Source organism: Anomaloglossus baeobatrachus, chromosome 12 (assembly GCF_048569485.1).
Source record: "Anomaloglossus baeobatrachus isolate aAnoBae1 chromosome 12, aAnoBae1.hap1, whole genome shotgun sequence".
Lineage (NCBI taxonomy): Eukaryota > Metazoa > Chordata > Amphibia > Anura > Aromobatidae > Anomaloglossus > Anomaloglossus baeobatrachus.
This window is the reverse complement of record NC_134364.1, coordinates 36,259,624-36,273,488: the sequence shown is the minus strand read 5'-3', so window position 1 is coordinate 36,273,488 and position 13,865 is coordinate 36,259,624. Positions and strand designations below refer to the sequence as shown.

The 13,865-nt window shown below is 51.6% G+C and overlaps 1 protein-coding gene across 1 annotated transcript in view; it reads left to right on the top strand.

The window, feature by feature from the left end:
- The window catches only part of EIF2AK4 (eukaryotic translation initiation factor 2 alpha kinase 4), a 231,835-nt gene that overhangs the window by 122,114 nt on the left and 95,856 nt on the right, over nt 1–13,865 (top strand). The window contains exons 19-21 of the mRNA XM_075330727.1: nt 10,711–10,812; nt 13,006–13,056; nt 13,367–13,603. Coding sequence (XP_075186842.1) covers nt 10,711–10,812; nt 13,006–13,056; nt 13,367–13,603 — 390 coding nt within the window. The remainder of the gene's footprint in view (nt 1–10,710; nt 10,813–13,005; nt 13,057–13,366; nt 13,604–13,865) is intronic.

The window sequence follows — 13,865 nt, the reverse complement described above, 5'->3', positions numbered from 1 at the left end:
CTGCCTATACACCCCCCCGTGCTCCCACGGGCTCCTCAGTTTTTTGCTTTGTGCGAAGGAGGTCAGACATGCACGCACAGCTCCAGAGAGTGGTCAGCAGCAGCTGCTGACCATGTCGGATGGAAGAAAAGTGGGCCCATATAGGGCCCCCAGCATGCTCCCTTCTCACCCCACTCTTGTCGGCGGTGTTGTAAGGTTGAGGTATCCATTGCGGGTACGGAGGCTGGAGCCCACATGCTGTTTTCCTTCCCCATCCCCCTCAGGGCTCTGGTGGAAGTGGGATCCTATCGGTCTCCAGGCACTGAGACCGTGCTTCATCCACAACTCCTGTGGAGCCTGCTGGATAGGAGCCGGGTATCGTTCAGGGACATGGCCCTGCTACTTGGAAGTACTCTGTATCCCGGTGGGGACCGCGCACAGCAACACTCCAGCTTTGCTGGGTGTGCTAGTGCACCGGGGACCGCGGCGCTGACCGGGTTAATATGTGCCATTACACACTCAGCGTTGCTGAGTGTGTTTATGTGTAGGGACTGCCGCACTGACCGCCGCTGCCATGGAAACACTGCGGCGCGGCTGGGACTTGTAGTGCGCCGGGGACTTCCACGCCGGCCGCGCTTTTACGGCGGCCGCGTTTATTACTAGAGTCCCCGGCTTTTTGCGGCCTAGTTCCTTTCCTCCCACCCCCAGCCCTGACAGGCAGGGGAAGGGCGGGACGCTGCTCAGAACAAGCAGCACTGAGGGCTGGAGCATGCTTTGCATACTCCACCCCCCTCACTGTGCACAGTGCGGGCACCAGTTCCCGCTCTTTCTGGGTCACGCCCACGGCTCCCTCCTCTCCTCAGGACGCATTCCTGTCAGCTCCTCGGACGCTGCAGAGGGGGACAAAGTCTGGGAGACCCAGGCAGGGACTCTGGTGGCCTCACAACCGCTTTAAGCGGGTGGTAAGCAGCACCTGTGGTGCTAGCCCCATTGTGCAGTAGTGTAACATTATATGTTTATTTTACACTGTATAGTGCACAGTTGATTTCTGGCTATATACCCTATTGTGTTGCTCAGGGAAGATAATAGCATGGCGCCCACGAAAGGCAGGGGTGCCAAAACACAGGCTTATTATGTTGCCTGCGCCGCATGTACGACCCCGCTACCGACAGGTTCCACTGACCCTCATTGTGTGCACTGTTCGGCCCCTGTGGCACTTGCTCAGCCAGAGCCTCTGCTAGGGGGGGCCCAGGGGGAGCCACCTGCTAACACTGTTCAGGTGACAGGGCCGGAGTTTGCAAAACTCTCTGAGACTATGGCTAAGATACTAGAAGCCTTGCAGTCCAGGCCGGTATCTCAGCACAGGGACTCTGTTGAATCTTTGTTCCCTGGCCCACCTCAGCTGGACCAACAATGTCCTCCCGGGGTATCTCATGGATCCCAAGCTGAGGGTTCTGACACAGACCCCAGCCCCAGACCGACTAAGCGAGCTCGCTTAGATTTTCCCTCGACATCATCATATTGTGCAGGGTCTCAGAGGGGGGAAGCTCTGGTTGATGATGCGGAGACAGCTGATCAGGATTCTGATCCTGAGGCCGCTCTCAATCTTGATACTCCGGATGGGGACGCCATAGTGAACGACCTTATTGCGTCCATCAATCGTATGTTGGATATTTCTCCCTCAGCTCCTCCGGTGGAGGAGTCAGCTTCCCAGCAGGAGAAATTCCGTTTCAGGTTTCCCAAGCGTACACAGAGTATGTTTCTGGACCACTCTGATTTCAGAGAGGCAGTCCAGAATCACCATGCTTGTCCAGATAAGCGTTTTTCTAAGCGCCTTAAGGATACACGTTATCCCTTTCCCCCTGACGTGGTCAAAAGTTGGGCTCAGTGTCCCAAAGTGGATCCTCCAATCTCCAGACTGGCAGCTAGATCCATACTTGCAGTGGAAGATGGGGCTTCACTCAAAGATGCCACTGACAGGCAGATGGAGCTCTGGTTGAAATCCATCTATGAAGCTATCGGCGCTTCTTTTGCCCCAGCATTCGCAGCCGTATGGGCGCTACAAGCTATCTCAGCAGGTCAAGCGCAAATTGACGCAGCCACACGCACGTCCGCGCCACAGGTGGCGTCCATAACCACTCAGACGTCGGCATTTGCGTCTTACGCTATTAATGCTGTCCTGGACTCTGCGAGCCGTATGGCGGTTGCAGCCGACAATTCGGTGGTACTCCGCAGGGCCTTGTGGCTACGGGAATGGAAGGCAGATTCTGTTTCCAAAAAGCGCTTAACCAGTTTGCCAATTTCTGGCGACCGATTGTTTGGCGAGCGTTTGGATGAAATCATCAAACAATCCAAGGGAAAGGATACATCCTTACCCCAGCCCAAACCGAACATACCCCAACAGAGGAAGGGGCAGTCGAGGTTTCGGTCCTTTCGGGGCGCGGGCAGGTCCCAATTCTCCTCGTCCAAAAGGCCTCAGAAAGATCAAAGGAACTCTGATGCATGGCGGTCTAAGTCACGTCCTAAAAAGACCACCGGAAGTGCCGCTACCAAAGCGGCTTCCTCATGACTTTCGGCATCCTCACTCCGCATCCTCGGTCGGTGGCAGGCTCTCCCGCTTTTGCGACACCTGGCTGCCACGGGTAAAAGACCGTTGGGTGAGAGACATTCTGTCTCACGGTTACAAGATAGAGTTCACCTCTCGTCCCCCGACTCGATTCTTCAGGTCATCCCCGCCTCCCGAGCGAGCCGAGGCTCTTCTGCAGGCGCTGGGCATTCTGAAGGCAGAAGGAGTGGTGGTCCCTGTTCCTCTTCAGCAACAGGGCCACGGTTTTTACTCCAACTTGTTTGTGGTCCCAAAGAAGGACGGGTCTTTCCGACCTGTCCTGGACCTGAAACTTCTCAACAAACACGTAAAGACCAGGCGGTTCCGGATGGAATCCCTCCGCTCCGTCATCGCCTCAATGTCCCAGGGAGATTTCCTTGCATCGATCGATATCAAAGATGCTTATCTCCACGTACCGATTGCTCCAGAGCACCAGCGCTTCTTGCGCTTCGCCATAGGAAACGAACACCTGCAGTTCGTGGCACTGCCGTTCGGCCTGGCAACAGCCCCACGGGTTTTCACCAAGGTTATGGCTACTGTAGTAGCGGTCCTCCACTCTCAGGGTCACTCGGTGATCCCGTACTTGGACGATCTGTTGATCAAGGCACCCTCTCTAGAGGCATGCCAACACAGCCTCGACGCTACCCTGGAGACTCTCCAGAGTTTCGGGTGGATCATCAATTTTCCAAAGTCAAATCTGACACCGGCCCAATCGCTGACATACCTTGGCATGGAGTTTCATACCCTCTCAGCGATAGTGAAGCTTCCGCTGATCAAGCAGCGGTCACTACAGACAGGGGTACAATCTCTCCTTCAAGGTCGGTCACACACCTTGAGGCGCCTCATGCACTTCCTGGGGAAGATGGTGGCAGCAATGGAGGCAGTTCCTTTCGCGCAGTTTCACCTGCGTCCTCTTCAATGGGACATCCTACGCAAATGGGACAGGAAGCCGACGTCCCTCGACAGGAACGTCTCCCTCTCGCAGGCGACCAAAGCTTCCCTTCGGTGGTGGCTTCTTCCCACTTCATTATCGAAAGGGAAATCCTTCCTACCCCCATCCTGGGAGGTGGTCACGACGGACGCGAGTCTGTCAGGGTGGGGAGCGGTTTTTCTCCACCACAGGGCTCAGGGTACGTGGACCCAGCAAGAGTCCTCGCTTCAGATCAATGTTCTGGAAATACGGGCAGTGTATCTTGCCCTGAAAGCGTTCCAGCAGTGGCTGGAAGGCAAGCAGATCAGAATTCAGTCGGACAATTCCACAGCGGTGGCATACATCAACCACCAAGGCGGCACACGCAGTCGGCAAGCCTTCCAGGAAGTCCGGCGGATTTTGATGTGGGTGGAAGCCACGGCCTCCACCATCTCTGCAGTTCACATTCCAGGCGTGGAAAACTGGGAAGCAGATTATCTCAGTCGCCAGGGCATGGACGCAGGGGAATGGTCCCTTCACCCGGACGTGTTTCAGGAGATCTGTTGCCGCTGGGGGGTGCCGGACGTCGACCTCATGGCGTCCCGGCACAACAACAAGGTACCGGCGTTCATGGCACGGTCTCAAGATCCCAGAGCTCTGGCGGCAGACGCCTTAGTTCAGGATTGGTCGCAGTTTCAGCTCCCTTATGTGTTTCCTCCGCTGGCACTGTTGCCCAGAGTGTTACGCAAGATCAGGGCCGACTGCCGCCGCGTCATCCTCGTCGCTCCAGACTGGCCGAGGCGGTCGTGGTACCCGGATCTGTGGCATCTCACGGTCGGCCAACCGTGGGCACTACCAGACCGACCAGACTTGCTATCTCAAGGGCCGTTTTTCCATCTGAATTCTGCGGCCCTCAACCTGACTGTGTGGCCATTGAGTCCTGGATCCTAGCGTCTTCAGGGTTATCTCAAGACGTCATTGCCACTATGAGACAAGCTAGGAAACCAACGTCCGCCAAGATCTACCACAGGACGTGGAAAATTTTCCTGTCGTGGTGCTCTGCTCAGGGTATTTCTCCCTGGCCTTTTGCCTTGCCCACTTTTCTGTCCTTCCTTCAATCTGGACTGGAAAAGGGTTTGTCGCTCGGCTCCCTTAAGGGACAAGTCTCAGCGCTCTCTGTGTTTTCTTTGTCGCTCTATTGGGAGACCCAGACAATTGGGTGTATAGGCTATGCCTCCGGAGGCCGCACAAAGTATTACACTCAAAAGTGTTAAGCCCCTCCCCTTCTGCCTATACACCCCCCGTGCTCCCACGGGCTCCTCAGTTTTTTGCTTTGTGCGAAGGAGGTCAGACACGCACAGCACAGCTCCACAGATTAGTCAGCAGCAGCTGCTGACTATGTCGGTTGGAAGAAAAGTGGGCCCATATAGGGCCCCCAGCATGCTCCCTTCTCACCCCACTCTTGTCGGCGGTGTTGTTAAGGTTGAGGTATCCATTGCGGGTACAGAGGCTGGAGCCCACATGCTGCTTTCCTTCCCCATCCCCCTCAGGGCTCTGGGTGAAGTGGGATCCTATCGGTCTCCAGGCACTGAGACCGTGCATCATCCACAACTCCTGTGGAGACTGCTGGATAGGAGCCGGGTACAGTTCAGGGACATGGCCCTGCTACGTGAAGGTACTCTGTATCCCTGTTGGGACCGCGCACGGCAACACCTCAGCTTTGCTGGGTGTGCTGGTGCACCGGGGACCGCGGCGCTGACCGGGTTCAACTGTGCCATTACACACTCAGCGTCGCTGAGTGTGTCCATATGTAGGGGCTACCGCGCTAACCGCCGCTGCCATGGGAAACTGCGGCACGGCTGGGACTTGTAGTTCGCCGGGGACTTCGGCGTCGGCAGCGCTTTTACGGCGGCCACGCGTATACTCGAGTCCCCGGCTTGCTTGCGGCCTAGTTTCCCTTTCTCCCGCCCTCAGCCCTGACAGGCAGGGGGAAGGGCGGGACGCTGCACGGAACGAGCAGCACTGAGGGCTGGAGTATGATTTCCATACTCCACCCCCCTCACTGTGCACAGTGTGAGCACCTCGGCCACGCCCACGGCTCCCTCCTCTCGTCAGGACGCCGCAGCCATTTCTGTCAGCTCCTCCGACGCTGCAGAGGGGGACAAACCCTGGGAGACCCAGACACGGTCTCTGGTGGCCTCATAACCGCTTTAGGCGGATGGTAACCAGCACCTGTGGTGCTAGCCCCATGGTGCTGTAGTGTATTGATACATTATTTGTTTATAGTATATATTTTACACTGTATGTGCACAGTTCATTCTGGCTATATACCCTAGTGTGTTACTCAGGGAAAACAATAGCATGGCGCCCACAAAAGGCAGGGGTGCCAAAACACAGGCTTATTATGCTGCCTGCGTCGCTTGTACGACCAAGCTGCCGGCAGGTTCCATTGACCCTCATTGTGTGCAATGTTCGGCCCTGTGTCACGTCTTCAGCCAGGGCCTCTGCTAAGAGGGGCCCAGGGGGAGCCACCTGTTGACACTGTCCTAGTGACGGGGACGGAGTTCGCAAAACTCTCTGAGACTATGGCTAGATACTAGAAGCCTTGCAGTCCAGGCCGGTATCTCAGCAAAGGGACTCTGTTGAATCATTGTTCCCTGGCCCCCCTCAGTTGGACCAACAATGTCCTCCCGGGGTATCTCATACATCCCAGGCTGAGGGTTCTGACTTAGACCCCAGCCCCAGACCGACTACGCGGGCTCGCTTAGAATTTCCCTCGACATCATATTGTTCAGGGTCTCAGCGGGGGGAATCTCTGGTTGATGATGCGGAGACAGCTGATCAGGATTCTGATCCTGAGGGCGCTCTCAATCTTAATACTCCAGACGGGGACGCCATAGTGAACGACCTTATTGCGTCCATCGATCAAATGCTGGATATTTCTCCCTCAGCTCCTCCGGCGGAGGAGTCAGCTTCTCTTACACCGAGTATGTTTCTGGACCACTCTGATTTCAGAGAGGCAGTCCAGATTCATCATGCTTGTCCAGATAAGCGGCTTTCTAAGCGCCTTAAGGATACACGTTATCTTTTTCCCCCTGACGGGGTTAAAGGTTGGACTCAGTGTCCCAAAGTGGATCCTCCAATCTCCAGACTGGCGGCTAGATCCATACTTGCAGTGGAAGATGGGGCTTCACTCAAAGATGCCACTGACAGGCAGATGGAGCTCTGTTTGAAATCCATCTATGAAGCTATCGGAGCTTCTTTTGCCCCAGCATTCGCAGCCGTATGGGCGCTACAAGCTATCTCAGCAGGTCAAGCGCAAATTGAAGCAGCCACATGCACGGCCGCGCCACAAGTGGCATCCATTACCACCCAGACCTCGGCAATTGCGTCTTACGCTATTATTGCTGTCCTGGACTCTGCGAGCCGTACGGCGGTCGCGGCCACCAATTCGGTGGTACTCCGCAGGGCCTTGTGGCTACGGGAATGGAAGGCAGATTCTGCTTCCAAAAAAAAAAAAAAAAAAAGCGCTTAACCAGGTTGCCAATTTCTGGCGACAGGCTGTTTAGCGAGCGTCTGGATGAAATCATCACACAATCCAAGGGAAAGGATACATCCTTACCCCAGTCCGAACAGGACATACCCCAACAGAGGAGAGGGCAGTCGAGGTTTCGGTCCTTTCAGGGCGGGGCAGGTCCCAATTCTCCTCGTCCAAAAGGTCTCAGAAAGAACAAAGGAACTCTGATGCATGGCGGTCTAAGTCACGTCCTTAAAAGGCCACCGGAGGCGCCGCTAACAAAGCGGCTTCCTCATGACTTTCGTCATCCTCTAGTAGCATCCTCGGTCGGTGGCAGGCTCTCTCGCTTTTGCGACACCTGGCTGCCACAAATAAAAGACCGCTGGGTGAGAGACATTCTGTCTCACGGTTACAAGATAGAGTTCACCTCTCGTCCCCCGACTCGATTCTTCAGGTCATCCCCGCCTCCCTAGCGAGCCGAGGCTCTTCTGCAGGCGCTGCGCACTCTGAAGGCAGAAGGAGTGGTGATCCCGGTTCCTCTTCAGCAACTGAGCCACAGTTTTTACTCCATCTTGTTTGTGGTCCCAAAGGAGGACTGGTCTTTCCGCCCGGTCCTGGACCTGAAACTGCTCAACAAACATGTAAAAAACCAGATGGTTCAGGATGGAATCCCTCCGCTCCGTCATCGCCTCAATGTCCCAAGGAGATTTCCTTGCATCGATCGATATCAAAAATGCTTATCTCCACGTACCGATTGCTCCAGAGCACCAGCGCTTCTTGCGCTTCGCCATAGGAAACGAACACCTGCAATTCGTGGCACTGCCGTTCGGCCTGGCAACAGCCCCACGGGTTTTTACCAAGGTTATGGCTACTGTAGTAGCGCTCCTACACTCGCAGGGTCACTCGGTGATCCCGCACTTGGATGCTGATCAAGGCACCCTCTCAGGAGGCATGCCAACGCAGCCTCGACGCTTCCCTGGAGACTCTCCAGGGTGTCGGGTGGATCATCAATTTTCCAAAGTCAAATCTGACACCGGCCCAATCGCTGACATACCTTGGCATGGAGTTTCATACCCTCTCAGCGATAGTGAAGCTTCCGCTGATCGAGCAGTAGTCACTACAGAAAGGGGTACAATCTCTCCTTCAAGGCCAGTCACACCCCTTGAGGCGCCTCATGCACTTCCGGGGGAAGATGGTGGCAGCAATGGAGGCAGTCCCTTTCGCGCAGTTTCACCTGCGTCCCCTTCAATGGGACATCCTACGCAAATGGGACAGGAAGCCGACGTCCCTCGACAGGACCGTCTCCTCTCAGGCGACCAAAGATTCCCTTCAGTGGTGGCTTCTTCTCACTTCATTATCGAAGGGGAAATCCTTCTTACCCCCATCCTGGGAAGTAGTCACGACGGACGCGAGTCTGTCAGGGTGGGGAGCGGTTTTTTCTCCACCACAGGGCTCAGGGTACGTGGACCCAGCAAGAGTCCTCGCTTCAGATAAACGTTCTGGAAATACGGGCAGTGTATCTTGCCCAGAAAGCGTTCCAGCAGTGGCTGGAAGGCGAGCAGATCCGAATTCAGTCGGACAATTCCACAGCGGTGGCATACATCAACCACCAAGGTGGCACACGCAGCCGGCAAGCCTTCCAGGAAGTCCGGCGGATTTTGATGTGGGTGGAAGCCACGGCATCCACCATACCCGCAGTTCACATCCCAGGCGTGGAAAACTGGGAAGCAGATTATCTCAGTTGCCAGGGTATGGACGCAGGGGAATGGTCCCTTCACACGGACGTGTTTCAGGAGATCCGTTGCTGCTGGGGGGTGCCGGACGTCGACCTCATGGCGTCCCGGCACAACAACAAGGTACCAATGTTCATGGCACGGTCTCAAGATCCCAGAGCTCTGGCGGCAGACGCCTTAGTTCAGGATGGTCGCAGTTTTCAGCTCCCTTATGCGTTTCCTCCGCTGGCACTGTTGCCCAGAGTGTTACGCAAGATCAGGACCGACTGCCGCCGCGCCATCCTCGTCGCTCCAGGCTGGCCAAGGAGGTCGTGGTACCCGGATCTGTGGCATCTCACGGTCGGCCAACCGTGGACACTACCAGACCGAACAGACTTGCTATCTCGAGGGCCGTTTTTTCCATCGGAATTCTGCGGCCCTCAACCTGACTGTGTGGCCATTGAGTCCTGGACCCTAGCGTCTTCAGGGTTATCTCAAGACGTCATTGCCACTATGAGACAGGCTAGGAAACCAACGTCCGCCAAGATCTACCACAGGACGTGGAAAATTTTCCTGTCGTGGTGCTCTGCTCAGGGTTTTTTCTCCCTGGCCTTTTGCCTTGCCCACTTTTCTGTCCTTCCTTCAATCTGGACTGGAAAAGGGTTTGTCGCTCGGCTCCCTTAAGGGACAAGTCTCAGCGCTCTCTGTGTTTTTCCAGAAGCGCCTAGCCAGGCTTCCACAGGTACGCACGTTCCTGCAGGGGGTTTGTCACATCGTTCCACCTTACAAGCGGCCATTAGATCCCTGGGATCTAAACAGGGTTCTGATGGTTCTTCAGAAACCACCATTCGAGCCAATGAGAGATATTTCCCTCTCACGACTTTCGCAGAAAGTGGTTTTTCTAGTAGCAGTCACTTCTCTTCGGAGAGTGTCTGAGCTAGCAGTATTGTCGTGCAAAGCCCCTTTCCTGGTGTTTCACCAGGACAAGGTGGTTCTACGTCCGGTTCCGTATTTTCTCCCTAAGGTGGTATCCTCCTTTCATCTCAATCAGGATATCTCCTTACATTCTTTTTATCCTCATCCAGTTCACCAATGTGAAAAGGATTTGCACTTGTTAGATTTGGTGAGAGCACTCAGACTCTACATTTCTCGTACGGCGCCCCTGCGCCGCTCGGATGCACTCTTTGTCCTTGTCGCTGGCCAGCGTAAAGGGTCACAGGATTCCAAATCAACCCTGGCTCGGTGGATCAAGGAACCAATTCTCGAAGCTTACCGTTCTGCTGGGCTTCCGGTTCCCTCAGGGCTGAAGGCCCATTCTACCAGAGCCGTGGGCGCGTCCTGGGCTTTGAGGCACCAGGCTACGGCTCAGCAGGTGTGTCAGGCGGCTACCTGGTCGATCCTGCACACTTTCACAAAGCACTATCAGGTGCATACCTATGCTTCGGCGGATGCCAGCCTAGGTAGACGAGTCCTTCAGGCGGCGGTTGCCCACCTGTAGGAAAGGGCCGTTTTACGGCTCTCTTACGAGGTATTATTTTACCCACCCAGGGACTGCTTTTGGACGTCCCAATTGTCTGGGTCTCCCAATAGAGCGACAAAGAAGAAGGGAATTTTGTTTACTTACCGTAAATTCCTTTTCTTCTAGCTCTAATTGGGAGACCCAGCGCCCGCCCCTGTTTTTTTGTGTACACATGTTGTTCATGTTGAATGGTTTCAGTTCTCCGATATTCCTTCGGATTGAAGTTACTTTAAACCAGTTTATAATTCTTTTTCCTCCTTCTTGCTTTTGCACCAAAACTGAGGAGCCCGTGGGAGCACGGGGGGTGTATAGGCAGAAGGGGAGGGGCTTAACACTTTTGAGTGTAATACTTTGTGCGGCCTCCGGAGGCATAGCCTATACACCCAATTGTCTGGGTCTCCCAATTAGAGCTAGAAGAAAAGGAATTTACGGTAAGTAAACAAAATTCCCTTCTTTTTTCTCTTCTAGAAAGTTGACCTGTTCAGCTTGGGGATCATCCTATTCGAGATGTCGTACAGACCTATGGACACGAGCTCTGAAAGGATTTCTGTGCTGGGAATGCTGAGACAGGTATCTTTAGTGACATATATAATCTTTGATGTGGTTGTTTGATATTGGCTATATTACAGTACATCAGTCATATCTATGATGTAAAAAATTGTGGAATCCCGGAGCCTCATGTCAGAGCTTTATGGTACTGTCCCACCGCTCCTTTCCTCTACAGAATTTCCACAGCGGTGAATACTGCTGCGGATTTGGTTGCGGAAATTCTACTCTTGTGTCTATCAAGTATTTAATTAAGTCTATCAACAAAGACGACTACATAATTTATTTATACCAGTATCGCAGTGAGCTCTTTGCTTTTAACCAATTACCTGCGTACATCCCCTAGACATTACATATTTGTTAGTGGCTCCATTTTGCATATTTCCACCTACCCAAATCATATATTCTAATTCCTAGACTAAATGGAAAAATGTATACATAAAACTCCACATTTAAAGGGAACCTGACACCATGAAATTGCAGTCCAACAATCTGCAGAGCAGGTAGAGCTGAGCAGATTGATATATCCTTTTTGAGAGAAAAGATTCAGTATATCCTGTATCTTAATCATTTAATACCTGCACTTTTGTGTTTTTTTTTATTTGTCCAGTGAGCGGTTTTATCAGGGACTGACAGCTTTATATAAGTGTGCATACAATGATGGCTGTCAGTCACTGATAGGATCACCCATTGGACCAAAAATCACAAGGCGCAGAGGACTAAATGATTAAAACACAGATTACACTGAATACTTTCTAAAAAAAAAAAACTATATACCAGTCTAATCAGCTCATCACGCTCTAGAACAGTCTGGATGGCATTCTCATGGTGACCGCTTCCCTTTAACCACTTCACGACATCCACCGTACATGTATGGCGAAAGTCAGAACCGGGTGTATGGAGCAGGTTCACAAGATGAGCACCCCATACTCTGCAGGTAATGGCAGTGTATTACATCCAGGACTTGCCCCTAACAATCGCGGGTGGAGCTAAGCTTTCTGTGATTATTAACATGTTATGTAACACATGTCTGTGTGGGGGGAGGGCGTCATTCTAAGCACCAATCAGCATCCCCATGATTGGATCGCGGAACACTGATGGGTTGCTGTTACAGCAGGGGGTCTGCCGAAGACCTCCATGCTTGTCATAACAGCACTCCTCTGAAGCCCGCCTATGGCTGGGCTTCCAAGGAGACTGTGATTATCACTATATGCAGTAATGCTGTGGCATTGCTGTCTATAGCACAAGTGATTAGACAATTACAGCTGCAGGTTCCCTAAGGGGACTATTAAGAACAGTAAAAAGTAAAAAATAAAATAAAAAAAGATAAAAAAAAAAAGAGAATCGCCCGTCTTTTTACCCATTAAAATTAATAATAAAAAAAGCAAAATGTGATATAGTCGTGTTCCTAAAGGTTAGATCCAACAAAATATAAAAAATTAAACCGATTGGTAAACACTGTAAACAAAAAAAAAAAAAGAGAAAAGATTCAAGAACTCCAAAATTGTTTTGTTTTTTTTTGGGGGTTGCTGCAATACTACAAAAATTGCTAAAACAAGTGATCAAAACTTCATATCTGTCCCAACATTGTATCAATAAAAACACCATCATGCCCTGCAAAAAGTAAGCAATCACATAGCTCCGTCGACTGAAAAATGAAAATGTTAAGGGTCTTAGAAAATGGCGACACAACCCCCCAAATTTTTTTCTCATTTTTTTTTCACTACTAAACTAATAACAAAAATACTGGACTTGTTTGCTATCGTTGTAATTGTACTGATGAGAAGAATCGTATTGCAAGGTCATTTTTATCACAACAGGCACATTGTAAAAACAGTTCCTCAAAAAAATGTCAGAATTTAATTTTTTTTTCACAATTTCTCCCTGTTAGGAATTTTTCCCCATTTTTCCAGTACACTATGTGGTAAAGTGAATGGTACAACTTGTCCTGCAAAAAACAAGCTCTCATATGTCTGTGGACAGAAAAATAAAAAAGTTCTGGCTCTGGGAAGAAGGGGAGAAAAAAACGAAAACGCTAAAACGGAATTTGGCCCCGTCGTTAAGGGGTTAAGCAAATTTTTTGAGCTTTTTATATTGTGGACTTTTGTAAAATACAACCATCTCTGCAAGTACTGGGGCAGCGGGGGATGCTTGTAGGATTAATCCCGGAAGCCGCCAGAGTTGATATGAGTTCTTTTTCTTGATCTTTTCTTTCAGCCTTCCATTGGTTTTCCAAACGATTTTGAGACCCCAGAAACTGAAAAGCAGGTAACATATTTATTCCTTATCGCAGCAGTATGGATGGGGGGTATATAGTAGGATGGGGGTATTTATCAGGATGGATGGGGGTATTTATCAGGATGGATGGGGGTATTTATCAGGATGGATGGGGGTATATAGCAGGATGGGGGTATATAGCAGGATGGGGGTATATAGCAGGATGGGGGTATATAGCAGGATGGGGGTATATAGCAGAATGGGGGTATATAGCAGGAAAAATACGGTAGTTGGCTTTGCCCAACCTTTTTTTCTTTCCTTGGATTGTTTTTAATTTGCCATCATATTCTTCACTTTGCAGAGAAAAGTTATCACCTGGCTTCTGAACCATGATCCGGCAACTCGACCCACAGCCATGGAGCTCCTGAAATGCGACCTCTTGCCGCCACCACAGCTCGAAGAGTCTGAGCTCCACGAAGTTCTCCACCACACCTTGGCCAACGTGGATGGAAAAGCATACCGCACGATGATCAGTCAGATCTTCTCCCAGCGCATTTCACCCGCTATGGACTACACGTACGACAGTGACATATTCAAGGTATTGTTTAGTACAATCTTTATATGTACACACTTTTCTCGCCTGTGCTATCAGATGGTTGCTTTTTATATCCGTTCGTGACATGCAGTTATTTCATGACCTGCTGTGATTTTTAGTTTCCTCATTTTGTCAAGCTTTACAGACAAATTTTGTAGTTTTGGTCGTGGATGATCTTCTACTCCCAAATTTGGTTCCTTCAGCAAATGATACTGATGGTCTTTTGGCCTCAGCAAATGATACTGATGGTCTTTTGGCCTCAGCA